Source organism: Homalodisca vitripennis, chromosome 5 (assembly GCF_021130785.1).
Source record: "Homalodisca vitripennis isolate AUS2020 chromosome 5, UT_GWSS_2.1, whole genome shotgun sequence".
Taxonomy (NCBI): Eukaryota; Metazoa; Arthropoda; class Insecta; order Hemiptera; family Cicadellidae; genus Homalodisca; species Homalodisca vitripennis.
Window position 1 is genome coordinate 27,409,112 of NC_060211.1, and position 20,127 is coordinate 27,429,238.

The 20,127-nt window shown below is 35.6% G+C and overlaps 1 protein-coding gene across 1 annotated transcript; it reads left to right on the forward strand.

Moving 5' to 3' along the window:
* Window positions 1-1,561: 1,561 nt before the first annotated feature.
* Window positions 1,562-19,188, forward strand: LOC124361884 (ubiquitin-conjugating enzyme E2 J1-like). Its single transcript, XM_046815934.1, has 5 exons — window positions 1,562-1,883; window positions 13,833-14,038; window positions 14,787-14,977; window positions 16,390-16,507; window positions 17,879-19,188. The coding sequence occupies exons 1-5, from the start codon at window positions 1,847-1,849 to the stop codon at window positions 17,963-17,965; spliced, it is 639 nt and encodes a 212-aa protein (XP_046671890.1). The 5' UTR covers window positions 1,562-1,846; the 3' UTR covers window positions 17,966-19,188.
* Window positions 19,189-20,127: the final 939 nt, after the last annotated feature.

The following is a 20,127-nucleotide window of genomic DNA, read 5'->3' on the forward strand; positions in this document are numbered from 1 at the left end:
CATTCGCTGAACTCGTTCTCTATCTGCCAAACGGAAGGAGATGAATTCGTGGTCACTGGCAGTGTACACGTCCTTCACCCCCAATCCGACAGCATAGTGGGCACATCGCCCGATACCATCGTAATTTCTGGTATTGACTCGCCGAAATCAGGTCTTCGGTACGTCGGCTTTGAACCTCTATTTGCTACTTCCAATTCGAGTTGGAGCCCATCTCCAGAATGAGTTTTTCTGGTTGATAGTGACGGACATGCCCCATTCAACGGCTCTTGCATTGTAGTCGCCCGTCAAAGTACCACGGCCGCGGGCACTCTAGACACTGTCCTCCTACTATGTACTCCAATTTCTCCCTATACTCTTGGGTGGAGTAGTTGGGAGAACGGTACACGCTGAACACCTGTTGCTACCTAACCCAGACGTGAACGTCCTCGGGCCCATGAGCGAGGACTTTAACACCGCGATTATCAGGAATCCATAAAGCCACAGTTCCCTGTCCGTGAAAGAACCGAGATGGGCTAGCTCTGGCCCGGTAGTACTCACTGGGAATCACTAACCGGGTCTCGGTCTAGCACGCAAGCTTGTTGAGGATGGAGTCGGCAGCTTAGCACCTCTGCAGGTTTCCCTCGAGGAACCGTCATTTCGTTTTTTGGAGAAGGCTTTTTTGGCATCGAGCGCCTTTCTGAATGCTTGCATGTCCCAGAGCCAGGAGCATGATCTCTGGGTGTTCCAGAAAGATCTGCGCACAGGACACATTTTAAAACAAAAGATCTGCTGCCTGTTAGTCTTATCCGACACATTTCCAACAGTCCCAGCTCCTGTCAGGACCAGAGCAATTCCTGCGTATGTGGCCGTACCTGAGGTATCGGTAACACCGGTCTAACTCCACCCGCCTCCGTATTCTATAGAAGCCAGCCGACCATTATCTTCCCCTTCTCGAGAATTTTAGAACTCTCAGAACTCTCGAGAATTGCCATTCTCGCCTCCGAGACACTCAAGCTCTAAAATGAATCTTGTAAGCTATCTTATTTTCTTCACAGGTCAATAAATATTCTAGGGACCACGTTGCTTACGAAATTAAATATAATATAGATGTGTCATGCATACTTAGTAAAACTTTCCACAACAAAAGAGTTTGTAGCAGACAAGTAATAACAGATAATTCTAATCAATGAGCTGTGATAAATACGTGAAGAGTATACGACCGGCCGGACAGACAGTGTAACTGACGTGACTGGAGGTGAAAGGGGCAGCACCTCGGTCTGTATTAAACTCTGGCCTTTTTAATACCCAATCAAAATCAGCCAAGTCGGGTTTAAAGTTAGATGGGCCTTTTAGAAGTTTTAACTTACTTCATTTCTTTCGATTACATTTTCATGAACCCCTTTACTAATATCTAGATCATAATTACTCTATTTTTATAAGACTCCAAAATGTATATGACTGATATTCGCCAATGGCGTATTAGGAGCTAATGATGACAGTAAACCTACTTGCTGGCACTCTTGGCCTTCGAAGTGTTGTAGTCATTGGCAGTTGGTAATAGATTTCTGTTATAATCTATGAAGTTGTGTTGTGCTGTTGTGCTATTTGTTCTGCTAGGCTGTCCTGTCACAGTCATATGATTATAGTATATTAGTAAATTGGTTTTGGTTAGGATGATGGAGTATACTTCCTAGTTATTATGACCTGGTAGAAATCACTTAGTGTAATACACCATAATTTCCCATAACAATAATTGTTTCGCTATTTTCTAGCCAAAATATTAGTGAAGACCGTTATTTTGCATTAATAAGTTGATCATTCACGTCTTATTTTGAAAACAAAAATCAGGCCAATCAGTACTTCGGCAATGGAGTTTGAAGGAAAATATAATACTAAAAGTCCAGGTAAATTAGACTAATATTGAATGGATGTGGCTTAATTTACAGTTTCAAGTCAATTTTCTCCTTTGGCCTATGTAGCCTAGTCTAGTTAATTTTTATACATATCCTTATATAACTTAATTATGCCTTAACCCTAGTAGTGTTATATTAATATATTATACTCATATTAATATATTAATTTCCGTCACACTTAATTATGCCTTAACCCTAGTAGTGGCATGAAGTTTACTTTTTAAAAGATAGAGGATACTGTTTTTCTTGGTAATTGTCACATTAACTGCCGGAGCGGCAAAATACGAGTTTCACATTATTAACTTATTGGAATCGTCCTACATACAGAACAAAACAATATAAGGTTTGACGAGGTGGAAATGAGATATCATAACGAAGTTCTAGAACATCAAAAATGGAACAACTGTTCAAGCGCGGAGCAATATTTCCATGTTCTACATCCACATCGGGCATCACGTGACCTTTTGTGACCATGATTCAACCTTGTGATGACGTCATCGGATGCGGCGCCATCTTTGCAAACGTATATGAAAAATAATATTGAAATGAGCAGAATTTTGATCCAAATGAACAAGGTTTTTCTTAAATTTCTAGCTAAAAATTAATTAGTTGTTATCGAGTTGAGACGAGTGCCTCCTGCCATCAGCGCAGGCTTCGGCAGCTCGATGCTGCCCCACGCTGATGTCAAGGAAAGAAAAACATCCCTTGAGATAGTACCTATCAGTAAAATTTCAAATTCTAGAGGGGCTGATCAGAAATATAAATTGAATTGTAATGGAAAGGCAATTATGTACCGTGTAAAAAACTTAATACATCATGTATACCCCTAATATGAATACGTATATAAATGGACATTAATAGAGAACACTTACCATTACGTAGTGTGTTCCACAGAATGTACAGAAACTAAATAATCTCGTTTCGGTCGAAACGTAACCTCTTAACATGCTCGACAAAACACTCCGACACACCAATTCACTACGATTGGTCGAACTAGTGGATGGTTGATCCATGATCGTCACGCACTCACTTGATCCAAACTACAGTACACAATATCTAGTGAAGCACTGACTTCTGCCCCGGAGCGTTCAGATAACAGATACGCTATCAGTCCCAGCCGCAGATAATATTTACACCAGTTCACTACGATTGGTCGAACTATTGGATGGTTGATCCATGATTGTCACGCACTCACTCGATCCAAGCTTCAGTATACGTTATCTCTGACTTCTGCCCCAGAGCGCTCAGATAACAGATACGCTATCAGTCCCACCTGCAGATAATATTTACAAATATCCAGACACAGCACACAAACAGAACGTTAAAACATTAAGAACTTAACTATTTATGTATATACCCTCTAAAATCATGTTATTTGTCATTTGCACCCCCTAAAACCATGTATATTTTTTGTTCAGGAGGATGAGCAAAATATGTTGATAACGTCAAATTCGTGATTTTCCACCTCGACCTTTAATCTTATAATTTACTTAGGAGTAGGGCTACTTTAATTTAGCCATGTTACCTAAAATGATCTACCTACTTAGAACCACTTTTATCAATTTCTTTGATAAATGATTACTGTAGCCACTTCACTCTGTATTGTTTCTACAAAGGGTTTTAAAGTAAATTTGAAAAAGACTAGAAACCAATTAAAATTAGGAAAGTGCAAATTAAAGAAGCATTGTAAAAAAAACTAGTAGCTAAACGGGCTAACAGTAATGGCTCCAGCCATCAACGCGGACTGCAGCAACATAATGCTGCCCTGTGCTAATGATAATGAATGCAAAACATCCTTTGAGATTATACCGATTATTACAATATAAAATTCTGAATGGCAATCACTAATGCCTTTGAGAGCAAAACATTATACAAACTCACGTAGAACATTATTATCCTACATAGCACGGCAATGGCCAACAAAGTACTTTTAGAACTAATTGGCTGCAGTATAGTAAGCGGCCACCACCACAAACAAATCATAATTATAAATTGGAAATATTGAAACTATTGCATACATCATTTGACCTATAGATATGGCTACAGTGTAATAAGCGTCCAACACTTGAGTGATCGATAATATTGAATCATCAATTAGAACAATTTAAATACTATCAGACATGTTTGTTTACCCTTTTAAGTAAATTGTAACTGCCCAAACTTAGTAATGAAAGTTGTATTATTTTCTATAACCTGCATATATTTCTTTGACTTATGAAACTATAGCTTCACTATAATGCAATCTTTAAAAATCTATAACGTAATTCAATTTGACATTATTGGTCCTAAGAAATTGAAACAATATGTGTGGTATTTGAGTAATGGCCACTAGAGATGGGAAATACTGTTGTTTGTCAATACCTATTACAAAATAACGTGTTGAGTTATTACGTTCATGTAACCTGTTACCGTGGTTGCATGTTAGTATACAAAAATTTAACTAGGCCTAACTCACTACAATGTAACATAAACTAATAAATTTATAAACGGATTAATTCATATTTGAATATACAACACAATATTATTGGGTTCTACAAAGCCTTTGTCTACAATTTGTTACCAGACTATACATATTTACGTATTTTAAAGATAACTTTAACAAGTGCTCACGTGATCTGAGCTTGAATTTGGGTTCTATTTCGAGGGATGTTTCTTCTTATTTTGCCAGAAGTGAGGATTGCGCCAAAAGCGCCATCGAAGCCCGCACTGATGGCTAGGGGCTTTTCTGATTGGTATTTTCCTGACCTCAGATCACGTCCCAGATTGTCTTAACTTCTCCAACATCAGATCACATTATAAGATTTAGAACATTATTTAAGAATCATTTGGGGCTGTCTCAAAATGGGTTCGTGCTGAAAATGAGAGGAGGTGGAGGTTGCATCCGGGTATGAGAATGAGCAGAATGGTACTAGTTGCCTTCCTCCAGGGTGGCGTCTGACCTTCTCTCACTAAGTAGATTGATGACTTCTCGGGTTATAGGTCTGATTACGGGACATCTGATGCTTAAGCAGGATAGGAAAGCATCTTCACATAGTCGGCATCCCTCGGGATGATCCGCTCTGTACAATGTGTGATGAGCAAGAGGAAACTGCTGAACACCTGCTCTTCGATTGTCCTGCAATAGCAAGGGAGCGGTATGCCATATTTGATAGTTTGGACAAGGGTGGTGAATTTCCCCAGGAGGACCTAATAGGTTGTTTTCGGCAGTTTGTGGAACTGCTGAAATATAGACTAGTAGGTCTCATGGTGTGCTTCCAGGGTGCGCAAAAGGCCCTTGAGGCTTAAGTGCATGGCAGTAGGCCGCCCTATAGAAGAAGAAGAAGATGGGAAAAGTAATGATCGGAAATGCTTCTGGCCATCAGTGCGGGCTTCAACCCTGCACGGTTGGTGAAAAAGGAATAACATCCGTAGATATAGTACCCAAACTCAAGCTCAGATCACATAAGTACTTGTACAGGTTATGTTTAACTTTGGTACTACTAGTAACATATTTACGATAACCTAATATAAACCTACTTGTATCGCATAATAACATTGCATAGTATAGTAATATTTCCATTGCTAATATACGCCTCATTGCTTGCACGAAATTGCTTGGGCTGTTACTGGTTACTGAGTAACCCAAAACCAAGAATTGTTATGAGAACAAATCATTCAGCCTAGCTGTTAATCAAATGGTGTTTTTTGCTACAAAAAAGTGAGAACAAACACAATGTTGCAAAAAACGCACTTGAGAAGACTTTTTTTAACATTCTAAATTTTTTATTTATAAATATATTTAAAATTATGTACTATTTAGTTGGAATCAAACTATGGTTGTTTTAAATGATTGAATATAACTTAGTTTTGACATCAGTACCTGCAGAAATACTGTTTCAGATTGGATATCATTTTGTAGAGGTAATCGTAAGAACTATGCTCCTCAAACATAGTTTTAAAGATAAATTATTTTATGTAATCTGAAACAAATATATTTCTTTTACATATAAAAGTATACCTTCACTATAATATAATTTGAAAAGCCTAAAACGTATGTCAGTTTGACTTTATTGCTCCACATTAATTCAGTATAAAATCATGTGTTTGGTAACTAATGGTGGCAAGTAAAATGGCGCACCCAGCAGGGATCACTTCTGGCTGGTTTATACCTACCAGTTGAACCCTCCACTGGGCACAGCAAAAACCGATGTGCCACTTCAATCTGGGCAACCTTATGGATGTCCAGTAGCGGCACATCACTAACCGCAAATGTTGAGATTCTGGGATTCATGGGCAATTCGATAGGTCTAGCCTACTGTGGAGGATGGCTGTTGGAGTTGGTGGGGTTTGTTCCCTTACCTCAGAGGTTCTTGTTAACCTCAACAAGGGTGTGCCACCCCCTGCCTACTTTGACTGGAGAGGCTGGTTCACAACTGACCTCCCTTCTTCCGGGATGACTTTGAGATGTAGTGCCCTAATTCTTCCTCATGGATCTCGATAGGAGGCGGCCCCTACTCCCTAACCTTACCCATCCTGAATATCCTATCACTCTGGAAGCAGCGCAAAGGTCCTTACAGGACTAAGTGCAATTTATAAGCTTCTTGTCCTAAGAGAACAAACAAAAAGAAAAAAAAAAAAGTACAATGGCGCGATGTACATGTGTCCTTGGTGTCACAAGGAGTTATACACGTTTATTCTAGAAAATAGTAAAACGTTAGCAAATTTTACATCTCTTTGCTTGTAACATTTTATAAATTCAGATAGCATAGTAATTTATCATTAATTTTTAATATTTAAAACCAGCAGAATTATATTGCTATTTGAAATACCTATTACATACTTTGGTTCGACAGAATCATGCTGAATTTGTTTTCAGCACTTTTATATAGTCATGATATCAAGAATTCGATACTCATGAATATCGATGATACGATAATCATGACTCGATTTTGGTCTTGGTCGCTTATTGGTAGTCGCCCCCTACAATCGAATCATCAATATACTAGGTGAGTTTTTTTAAAGTGATCCAATAGCTAACTTTTTAATTACACGACTTAGCACCACACTTTAACTTTGGAACTTGCTCAATTTTAAGTTTCTCTCAGGAATACACTTTCAAATTTTTTGAAGATGGCCGCCATTTTCCAATATGGTGGCCAACTTTAAAATCTTTTATGGAACACCCTGTATTTTATGTTGTTTTTAGATTCTATTCTAAAAAATAAGACATTTTTGTTATTGAGAGTTTTTCAATATCTCTAATGGTTCAGGAGCTACGTTGACTGGAAGTTTTCATCATCAGTGACATGAACTCTTAATCAATGTTAGTTTTATGTGTTGTTAGTGTTTTGTTATGTGTGTAGTTTGTATGTGTTTTGATATTAAGACATATTTTACGCTGAGCATTAATCATTTTGCTTAGATATTCATTTAACTTTTCGACTAAATGTTTAGTAAAAAAAGATTTGAGATAAAAAAAGATTTCAGAAGCAGCGACTTAGATAGATCGCAGTTAAACAAACACATTTAAAGAATACATATTTTATTGAACACATTTAAAAATTATATAAAAAATTATTATGGTAATAGCGTACCAAAACAAAGGACCAGTTCTAATAGCTTAGTAATTTTACAAGTTCAAATGTTCGAAGTGCCGCCCTTCTGTCTCAATTCACTTTCTGAGTCGTTGCACATGCACTCTTTGTACCCTGATTAAAACGTCTTTGCCAATTGAGCTGCACTCGTTGCGTATCCTTTCATGCATGTTTTCGGGAGTTGTAGGGGGCGTGCGGTACACCTTATCCTTTATGCCTCCCCACAGAAAAAATCCAAAGGAGAAAGGTCAGGAGCCAACGATCCTGTAGATCGGGCTTGTTTTTCAAGACGAGCAAACGCACTACATGATGGATGTGGTCTATCAGGATATCTTGCAGCATACAAATTTGCAGCATCGCGTTTGTTCTTGTGACACTCACCAAATATTAACAACATATCCACCTTTTCATCGAACACCATAACTTTCAAGAATCAGGTTTGAATTTGATTAGGAATTGACAGCTGGATAGTGACAAAATGCAACAATTAGATTTGTAAACAATGTTTCCAACCCAAATACGGTATGGAACTAAAATACTGAGTCATATTTGTCAAAATATTACTTAATAATTAATCCACGTAGCTCCTGAACCATTAGGTAGTGTGGCCTCCTCGAACAACTGACCTTTCTCCTTTGGATTTTTCATGCCACTGATGATGAAAACTTCCAGTCCACGTAGCTCCTGAACCATTAGAGATATTGAAAAACTCTCAATAGCAAAAATGTCTTATTGTTTAGAGTAGAATCTAAAAACAACATAAAATACAGGGTGTTTCATAAAAGATTTTAAAGTTGGCCACCATATTGGAAAATGGCGGCCATCTTCAAAAAATTTGAAAGTGTATTCCTGAGTGAAACTTAAAATTGAGCAAGTTCCAAATGTAAAGTATGATGCTAAGTCGTGTAATTAAAAAGTTAGCTATTGGATCACTTTAAAAAACTCACCCGGTATATATATATATATATATATATATATATATATATATATATATATATATATATATATATATATATATATATATCTGATTATCTAAACTACCAATGAATAAAACCCCAAAATGGGGACACTTTAATAAGTGGCCTACACTTGTTATTCAATTGTAATTATCAAACAATATTGTGATATACTACCCAATTTTGATATTATACAACACAACTTACGCAACATTAATAATACATTGCAAATTTTAATAACATAAACCTAACAATAAAATTATAAAATAACAAAACCAACTATGGCCTAGACCTGCATATCAGAAAAATGTTACAATATTTATAGCTTGCCCAGATAGTAGTGAGCAACCACTTTTGTGAAATGGAGTAAAGGATTCTAACCATGGCAACAAGCCAAACCCAAGTGTTGAAAACGCGAAACAAATCTCTGTCACTTAAGAAATACTGTCTCACATTTTCCACATATTCATCACCATTTTCACATTCTCAAAATTAGTTACTCTCTATTGTTTACATTAAACATTACTGTAACTAATGAGTTGAAATCATATATTAAGTTTAATAAATTGTAATACTGAACTGTTAACCCTTTCAGTACCGGAGAAAATTTTAAAATTTATAATGAGTAATTCTGACATGTATCCTATAGGTACTACTGAAAAATACCGGGCCTTTTTTAGACCTATGTGAACCATTGTACTCATTGGGTCATAAAACCCTTATTTTTGGACAGAAATTAACAATTTGTTAAAAACAATAATTCAGAACATAATTGATACTTAATTATATTACTTCGAATTAATTTTTAAATGAGATAAACACAAAAAATGTACTTACCAAATATTTTTTCTGTTTGACTTCAAAAACACATTAAAAAATTCCCAAGCACAAAATGTTTCATTTTAATACAAAATAGCACTAAAATGGAACACATAAACATACAAAGTTTCACACAGTTCGAGTTAAAATCTCCATAGTTACAAAACTTTAAAAAGAAAGTGTGTTTTTCATAGTTTTTGAGTTTGGGCAGTTGACTTCCATAAAATAGTAGAGAAAACCATTCTTTCAAAGCCATGATATAAAAAATATAAAAACATAACATCCTGGGTACACACTTACTTACAACTTTATATAAATTTACCTACGTTGAATCGTTCACAAAGTTGTGGTAAGGGAAACATAGTTTCCTTTTTTGCAAGTAATTCATCGATAGGTACCCTTTTTCCTTTTGCCTCCAGCACTTGTTCTAGCACCACTACAAACTGAACAGTTCAGTTCTCTACCCAAAGGTATTTTTTCTAAATACTGTTTTTGACTTACTATGGTATCTCCGCCTCCCACTGTTCGAGGTGTCGCTGCAGCCCTACCAGTCACATTTGGGGAATTTTGTTCAGTTCTTGCTGTAAGCCATTCCTAAAATAAATGTTCAATAACTGATAAGTCCATTCTTTCCATAGGTTTATCACTACGTACGTTTATTGGTAAACAATTTAAGATATAATACAAACATTTTGGTTTGCAGATAACAATTAGATAAATATAATCCGAGACGTCCGGGTGAGCGGACGTTGGTATATCTCAGCAGTACGTTGCACGTCCAGATATCAGGACGTTAGTATTTCTCGATGTTTTTCAACGTCCGCTTAAGCGGACGTTAGTAAAGTATGGGTTAAATAATTCAAATGAAAAAATCAAACCATTTGATAAAAACAATTTAATAACGAGTTGAGGCTGCTTATTAAAGTCTACCTGCCAAAATGTCCAAACCGAATTACGCTATAGATGTTTCAAATTATAGCTCAATTAAATCAGCAAACCAAATTATCTATTGGAAATACAGCAACTTTTGAATACAAAAATGTTCTATTTATAGTTATTTGCAATGAATTATTGTCATGGTGACCACTCATACTGCAGCCCTTAAATTCTCATTATGAAGTAAAAGAAAAACTATGTCTTTTCTGTCCATTATAACAATACTTGTTGTCTACTTAAAGTATACTCAAGCACTTCACTTTTACATTGAATATGCAGAATTATACACTCGCTAGCACTACAAAAGAGAAAGAAAATCTGTTTCTTTAAATTAAGTACTTAAATCTAACCAATCAGGAAGTACAACATTGAGATGCTCAAATAAGTTGTGCAATGACAAATAAGACAAATAACAAAGAAAAACTATCAATAAACTTCACTACGGATTTAGAAACTATGTCCAAAATGAAAAAAAAAAAAAAAAAACAAGAAAACTTACAGAAAAACTCTTCTTCTTCTTTTATAGGTCAGCCTATTACCATGCACTTAAACCTCAAGGGCCTTTTGCACACCCCGGAAGCACACCATGAGGTCGACTTGTCTACGGTTTCAGCAGTTCTATAAACCGCCGAAAGCAACCAATCAAGGTCCTCCTGGGGAAATTCACCACCCTTGTCCAAACTACCAAATATGGCATACCGCTCCCTTGCTATTGCAGGGCATTCAAAGAGAAGGTGTTCAGCAGTTTCCTCCTGTTTGTCACACATTCTACAGAGCGGATCCTCCCGAAGGATACCGACTCTGTGAAGATGCTTCTCTGGTGACCATGTTCCATAATCAGACCTATAACCTGAGAAGTCATCAATCTACTTAGTGAGAGAAGGTCAGAGCCACCCTGGAGGAAGGCGACTAGTACCATTCTGCTCACTCTCATACCCGGATGCAACCTCCACCTCCTCTCATGTTCAGCACGAACCCATTTTGAGACAGCCCCAAAGGATTCTTAGATAATGTTCTAAATCTTACAACGTGTGATGTTGGAGAAGTTAAGACAATCTGGGACGTGATCTGAGGTCAGGAAAATACCGATCAGAAAAGCCCTTAGCCATCAGTGCGGGCTTCGATGGTGCTTTTGGCGCAATCCTCACTTCACTTCTGGCGAAATAAGAAGAACATCCCTCGAAATAGAACCCAAAATCAAGCTCAGATCACGTGAAGAACCTGAGAAGACACCGATCTACTTAGTGAGAGAAGGTCAGATGCCGCCCTAGGGGAAGGCGACTGTAGAACCATTCTGCTCATTCTCAGACACGGATGCCTCCACCTTCTCTCATGCCCTGTGTGAACCCATTCGGAGACAGCCCCAAAGGATTCACACCTAGAAATGCCACAAAACAGCTGAGATCCCATCATACTGGATGCTGAGCCCAAGTTAGCCCTTTTGTTCCCAGAGATCCCCTCATGACCAGGAATCCAACAAACAGTAACATTGTTGATTCTGGCAAGGGAAGAAACAACTTGATAGCAATCCTAGACAACTTTGGAGTTGAATACACAAGAGTCTTCAATGCTGCCTGGCTATCTGTGAAAATGCTAATCATCTTACTCCTATACCGCAGACAAAGATTCTCACAAGCACACTCCATAATGGCTGTGACTTCTGTCATTAAACTCTTAAATAACCCTCATGCAGTTTTTAGACCTGTTCTCCATTCCCTGCCCTTTTTTCACATAAATGTTAACAATCCCGCTATCCCATCTTTCTATACTTACCCATCCTTATGCCTATACCCCTCTCTACTCAGAAACCCTGATTTCCCTCAGTCCCCTAGATCAATGGTTATAATATAAACAAACACATTATTAATTATTGTGCAGTATATTGTAGCCCCAAACACCTTGATAATTTTATGTATTGGAAATTTAATTTGTGAGTTTCTTAGGAAAATTTAAAATGGTGTTGAAAAATGTACACAAAATAGGTAGAATCAAATGTTTTTCATCTTAAAACTTTGAAAATCTACAAATGCCTAGGAAAAGTTGTGCTAAATATTATGTATTTTTTTAATATATCCATTTATAGCAATATTAAAAGCTGACTGAGTCCATGGCTGAAAAAATTCAAAGTAGGCTACATACACAAAATTTAGGTTGTCCACGTTAAATGTTCCAACTATAGGAGGCTTACCAATACTATAATAAAAGAATCAAATCTAGTCATTTAGTGTTCATAAATAATTGTTTGTTTTTTTTATACACAGTAATAACTTATTTATAAATACAGTGCTATAATAATAGAGCGAGATAATGATTTTCACTACATATCTAGTAGCATTTCTGTATGTTAAAGCACTCGATAAAAGACTCTACATTATATATTTAATGTATTTTATATTCTAAATAAATTACAACATTAATTGATTATCAGAAAATATGATAAAGTACCAAGCATCGACAGCTGACAGACATGGCAACTGCATTGGACCGAGACGGCTAAGTTTAAAATAAATGCAACCACTAGAAATTTAATTATTTGTACATTTTACATATTACAAAAATTATTTCAATAGATATTTAAGAAAATAAGCTTCCAATCGTACTTGAATCACAACGATACAATGATTTTTCGTGTATAGTACTATAATAAATGAAATAATGATAGCCCACTCAAGTTTTATTTGCATCCCATAACTTTACCTGTATCTTATACCCATCCTACCCAGGGAAGATGTATTGGTCTTAAGAAAAAATTAAACAATAGGTTAGGTACTTACCAGACTGTCACTCTAATGTTCCGACACACCCTTCCTAAGGGCTATCCTTCCTACCTGAGAGCAAATTGCCCTATACTGTACCTTATGTAGATGCACCCTATCTATGTCCTGTGAGTGAGTTTCATTGCAAGCACACTTGTGACAAAATTTTCAGGCGATTTATTACATTTTCTCTGATCATGACTCCCAGAATTAAAAATACAAAAATTTATTTGTACATATATACATATACACAAATGTAGGTGTTTTATTGGCTGAGCATTAGCAAAGAGGCTGGAAAAATTTTATTTCTGCGTCAGTCTGTATGCACGATATCTCGAAAACAAACTAATCTTAGGCTTGGTATTTTGCATGATTTTTACATTGGTCTTAAAGGTAATGGATAGTTATTGCCAATGCATCTTTAGTTTTACATTTCAAGATAACAGGCACTTGCCAAATCTACCTTTCTTCTAACTGAGCTGGAAGGTATATTTCTAATTCTAGTGTTCTATTTATTTTATAGTATAAGTGTATATCTAATTAACATTTTTCCATATCTCTTGAATTTACGACCTATAAAAAAATACCTAAAATACAAATCTTGCATAATTGTTGAGACATTTCTTGATATTAAAGCCAATGGAAGTGTCTGTCTTAAGTAAAAAAATGTTGTTACAATATTAGCTATACATTATTGACAACAGATACAGGAAAGTTTTAGAATAAGTAGAATATGTTATGAACACTTTTCAAAACCATTATTAATTTTAATTTTCTTATTGATATATTTTTACTTAATTTGTATCCATTTTTCTTAAATTTCATTTGCTTCACCATAGGGTAAAAGTATATTTTTACAATCTTGTTCTTTGTGTAAAAGTACACCAATGTATGTTGTAGCTGTAAAGCGTCTCATGCGAGAAGCCTGTGAGCTGAAAGATGCTACTGAGGAATACTGCGCCCATCCTGTGGAGGACAATCTGTTCGAGTGGCACTTCACAGTCCAGGGACCTCCGAGCACAGAGTTCGAGGGTGGACTCTACCATGGCAGAATACTGCTTCCCACGGAATACCCGATGAAGCCTCCCAACATCATTTTGTTGACGGTATTTCTTTAGACTGAGTTTAAAATTTACAGTATGAAGGGACAAGTTGCTCTAGTGGATAAATTTATTTTATTTTAAACTGATTACATAGCTAAAGTTGGAGTCAGTAGTATTGATGTTTTTGTTGTTCATGGCGTGTTTTGAACATGCGTGAAAGGGAGGGAAGTAAATTTTATCATTGTACAACTACAATAAATATAATTTCTCCCATCTATCTAAGTAATATCTTTTTCACAGTAGATTTTTGTACGTCATTTTATTCACCATACTTTTCAATATTTGGAAAGGAGAAATGTGGTTCTTTATAGGCACCATTATCACGCGGTTGAACTTTGAATTCTTTTGTTTTTTTGGAGATGCTTTGGAAGGAAAAAATTGAATTCTCTACCTCCTTCCTGGATTAACTCACTTCTGCCTGTAAAGTATTGAGATTATCATGACCAAAGACAGTTAACATACTATAACAAGGTGTCCTGTACTATAGGATAGTGTGGGTTAATTACTCACAACATTAATTTAGGTTTAGTCAATTAAAACTAATGTTTTAAAGAAATTTTCCGTTGCATACAATGTGGCATCAGTGATTAATCAAGGTTAATTAACATAGTTTTTCCTTCATCATTTTTGAGATGGCATGATCCTATAGAACAAATCATTTGTATGGAGATAAGAACAGTCTCTAGAACAGAACATAAAATTGCCTTCAATCTTTAACTATTGTATGCATTGTACCATTTCCTGTCCACAGCCAAATGGTCGGTTTGAAACTCACAAGAAGATATGCTTGAGTATATCCGGCCATCATCCTGAGACCTGGCAACCATCGTGGTCAATCCGCACAGCTCTTTTGGCTTTGATAGCATTCATGCCAACACCAAGCAGCGGAACCATTGGTGCCATTGATTATCCACCCGAAGAACGTCAACTGTTGGCAAAAAGGTGTTATGAATTTTATTTAATTGAATTGTTATATAAAATTTTGTATTTTATTTGTTCAAATGCTTGTAAGAAAAAAAAAGTAAATCTGATGTATATAATACTATGGACAAAACCCAAAAGTTTTAGATATTCAATGAGTAGATAGATCTTTATACCTTTAAAGCTGAATCACATTTAGTGGGCACCGACATTCAGATGTAGTGCCGTGAACGAAGGCTCAAAACAATGTGATTTTACTAGGTGGTGGTGTCCCTCATCGCGGTCTGTCAGATGTAGTGCCGTGAACGAAGGCTCAAAACAATGTGATTTTACTAGGTGGTGGTGTCCCTCATCGCGGTCTGTCAGATGTAGTGCCGTGAACGAAGGCTCAAAACAATGTGATTTTACTAGGTGGTGTTGTCCCTCATCGCGGTCTGTCAGATGTAGTGCCGTGAACGAAGGCTCAAAACAATGTGATTTTACTAGGTGGTGGTGTCCCTCATCGCGGTCTGTCAGATGTAGTGCCGTGAACGAAGGCTCAAAACAATGTGATTTTACTAGGTGGTGGTGTCCCTCATCGCGGTCTGTCAGATGTAGTGCCGTGAACGAAGGCTCAAAACAATGTGACTTTACTAGGTGGTCTTGTCCCTCGTCGCGGTCTGTCAGATGTAGTGCCGTAAACGAAGGCTCAAAACAATGTGATTTTACTAGGTGGTCTTGTCCCTCATCGCGGTCTGTCAGATGTAGTGCCGTAAACGAAGGCTCAAAACAATGTGACTTTACTAGGTGGTCTTGTCCCTCGTCGCGGTCTGTCAGATGTAGTGCCGTAAACGAAGGCTCAAAACAATGTGATTTTACTAGGTGGTCTTGTCCCTCATGTCTGTCAGATGTAGTGCCGTAAACGAAGGCTCAAAACAATGTGATTTTTACTAGGTGGTCTTGTCCCTCGTCGCGGTCTGTCAGATGTAGTGCCGTAAACAAAGGCTCAAAACAATGTGACTTTACTAGGTGTTGTTGTCCCTTGTTGCGGTCTGTCTCACAAGTGACAAACCATATGTGGCCAGCTTGGCTCATTTGTAATTGGTTCATACAGTTCAGATTTGGCTCCCAATGATTTTCACCAACTTGTTCATGTACTTGAAGAAATGGCTCTCAGCAATTTGAGGACATAGATGGCTCGGGCACAGGCAGCAGATTTTTATGCAGAATAGATTTCTAAGTTGGTACATAAATTTGTTTAAATTTACAGTGAAATTATGTTTTAAAATAGACAAAAGTATATATATATATATATATATATATATATATATAATAAAAATATTTTTACCTATTTTATTTCATTTATGACAGACCAGAGGTTATTTTCCAAATGACCCTCATATTAATGGAAGCTTCTTATGTTCTTAATAACACTATATTTTGTTATGCCACAGGTCTCAATCATGGGAATGTCCCATATGTGGGAGACTGTCTAATATATTGAGTAAAAGTTCTTCGGGAAAACCAGTTTCTCAGGATGAATCCAACTTTATTCAGAACGTAGTTTTTAAGGTAAGTTAATTCAAATTTGTTAAATCTTATACAACATGCAATTTTTTTTATTCTATATTACATCAAATTGAAAAATGAGTATAGTTTTTATTATTAACTAAAACCTATAAAATTTTTTTTTTTCATTTTGTTCCTGAAGTGTCAACAAACACTAAGATGGTAATACTATATGTGTTATTTGCAGATAGCATATTTTTTATCTCATTTATATTTCAATTTAGTTAAGACGTTTTTACAAATTTACATGTCATCTAGCATAAGGTTTTCACTTCAAATAAATAAATGAAATATAAAATGCCATAAGCCTCAAGATAATGAATTTTTTTATAGTTGCTATTGATCAGGGATGTAAAAAATCAGTAACACTACATTTCAAGATCTGCAATCTGATCTCTTGTTCAGGTGGATTTTTCTAGTTTGTTCTCGTATAAGAAAAGCCAAATATTCTGAAGGTATTAAACACTTATAGAATGATTTATGTTCTAGATTTTAATTTTTTTCATTAACTTTCCTTTTTTAATATGTAGATTGAGTAATTGGAACTGCCTACACATAAATAGAATATACAAGGTGTGGCTAGAAAATAACCGGACTGAAAACAACTTTTACTTACAGATATTTACTATTTGATGTTATCCCCTTCATTGTACTTCCTCCTCGATCTCTGCACTGCTCCATTCGAATTTGCCACACACATGACCCCCCCCCCCCCCCCCCAATCAAATAGCAGACAGCCTTATTGCATTCATTCTTTGGCTCCTAGAAAAGTTTAATTACATTTTACTATAAAAGAAGACAAATATTTCAAACTATTCACAACACTACCACACGATGAAGAATGATAACGAGATACGTAGTAGAATCGCATTCATGAAAACCGAGAAAGCAGTAATACACACCACAAAATGTTTGGTTATGGCTCTGTAGGAGACTCAGAAGTGATGAGCAGGTGGTCGGAGTTAGACAAAGGACGCTCCCCTCCCCCTTCCGCAGAGTGAAGATCGTTTATAAATACTTTCTTGGCAACCACGATAAGCACGGAACGTGCACCGGGCATTTTGAAGGCCTTTTGTGAACTTAAAAACTCTTCAGAAGACATAATCTATAATATCGGATATAATATTTGATGTATTGGTCAAAGTCTACCATTCTAATATATCCGTTTATGGCGTGGAAATGGTTAATTTAACCCAATCACCTTCTTCGAACGGACCAACTAAATTCAAATTAGCCATCAATGTTATTGAAATCAATTACTATACAACAACACTAGGATATACATGGTATTTTTCCATCAACAATCATCCCAAGTTCAAGAAAACTGGATAGTATCATCCTGGAAAACTAAAGCAGAGATTATCTTTGTTACAGGCAGAGGAACAGACCAGTGAAGGGAGCAGTGAAGTGGATGGTGAACCTCAAAACCTAGAAAATGGGAGAAACACAATAGGGAAATGAGACAGATATGGCCCAAGAAAACCAACCATCTGGCTCCTCTGTCTTTGACTCCTTAAGCAACATTTTAATTGGGCTGATTATGGCAGTAATAGGGTTCATAGTGTACAGAAGGATCTTCCTCTTATAATACCATTTCTTGTACCTACAGTTAATTATTACTATTACGTCTTTCAGTGAATTCTGCTAAGAGACAGACGTTTCATGTTAATGAGTATTTGTTAATAAGATAATATTGTTTACCAGATAAAAATTAAATAATGTACAATCGACTTTATTGATGGCCATATCATTAATGCATTTTGAAATTTAGTTTGTTAGTTTCAGAATATAATGTTGAGTAATATTTTTAGAAGCCTATGTAACCTGCTATTTTTCTAGTTTGTTCTCGTATAAGAAAAGCCAAATATTCTGAAGGTATTAAACACTTATAGAATGATCTATATTCTAGATTTTAATTTTTTTCATTAACTTTACTTTTTTAATATGTAGATTGAGTAATTGGAAAACTGAATTGTGAAAATAGTATAATGGCCAGTACTATTATACTATATTCCTAGTTAATTTCATTCCATTATACTGCATATTTGTAGTATATGACCCTTTAGGTTCTTTGAGTGTTTGCATTTTTATCTACATTACCCATACATATGGGCTACAAATGATCATTGTTTGTTTTAATTTAGAAAAGTTATATGGATTAAAGATAAAATATTTTAATACAGTAGTTGTTATGGTTTTCAAAATATTTATGTACTCATTTGATTAACATGGCATGGTTAATGAACCATGGTGCTTTTCAGATCTGTGGCTTATTTTGATCAGCAAGTTTTCAAAGTTACTCTTGAGTTTTTATTAATTAGTAATTCTGATTGTAAACAATATTTTTACCCTTTTTACCATTTACAGAATAGAAATGCCTATTATGTAAATATCCAAATTGACAAAGTAAAACTTAACTAAAGAATTTATAACATTTACAGTCACAGATTTTTTAAATGGGATTGTGCCAATAGATATATGCCATTCATGAACTTTAAAACCCCAATCTACTGGATAAAGTAAAGATAAACAAGACAATGCTACAGCACTTGAAGAGTTATTTATTTTTATTTTCCCTTCAACCTTTCTTGCTGAATTTTGCTACAGTTATCAATACCTTGTACAAACAATTATCTATACCTTGTAATACCAAAGTAGAATTTGTTAGTTATTATTAAGTTATACAAATATCTATAAGTGATTGCTATACTTAACTCATAAGTTTAATAAAACATTAAGACAAGCAAAGCTTTGTATTAATTAGTAAGAAACTATTGCTAAAATATTATTATTATTGATATCATTAAGTTGTTATAATAACAAAGTTATTTAAAAAAAGTTTGTATATATTTATTTATCCCCTCAGCAAAGACTTTCTTAGATGAAGTAAATGTAAACAGGAATTAAGCTCGTACTGTCAAATTATACACTGGAGTATGCAACCACAAAACTGAAGCACATCCAGAAAGCAAGTGTACTAGAGCTCTCACGACAGGAGGGTTTTTATTTTCAACATGTTGGCTACACTGCAACAAGACCAGTTCAAGGTCAGTACGTTGACTGTCGATGCAACAATACGTTTCATGAAAAATGTCAATCCAATCTCCTGCCAACTGCTACTAATTATAAGTTACAGTTCTCAATGACTTGATATCTATGAAATCATTTTATATCGTAGTATATAAAGTATCATTATTGATGAGCTATTTAAATGTTTGTAAAAAGACATTTAAAAACGCTCTAATTGATCTTGTGTAAATACCAACTTCTCTATCTCAATTATAGAACTTATCATAAATTAGTGATCAGTTGCATTTTTATAGTATGAGTTTTTCATACATATTTCATTAAATTTTATCAATTATTATTTGTAATTACTAAGAAGAATGCTTGAATCGTATTAAAAAAGGGGATTTTTCAAGAAGAGATAGAAATAAAGTTTAAACCCTCCAGCTGGTATGAAACGAATTTTCGTCGCCAAAAGGCCCGTCCTATTTGGCAAGGACGAATATTCGTCGCCAAAGTAGACATGTACAGTTATTGAAATTTTAGGCAATTAAGGTGATATAAATGATTTTTATTTGATATATTCTTGAAGAGCATTAACTATAGTACCGATTTAC

Bases quoted from the DNA above. Each gene is read 5' to 3' on its own strand.
- LOC124361884 (XM_046815934.1), top strand. From the start codon at position 1,847: ATGGAGTTTGAAGGAAAATATAATACTAAAAGTCCAG. The intron at 1,884-13,832 runs GTAAATTAGACT...TGTATGTTGTAG, and splicing joins ATATAATACTAAAAGTCCAG to CTGTAAAGCGTCTCATGCGA. The intron at 16,508-17,878 runs GTAAGTTAATTC...TCTTTGTTACAG, and splicing joins TTCAGAACGTAGTTTTTAAG to GCAGAGGAACAGACCAGTGA.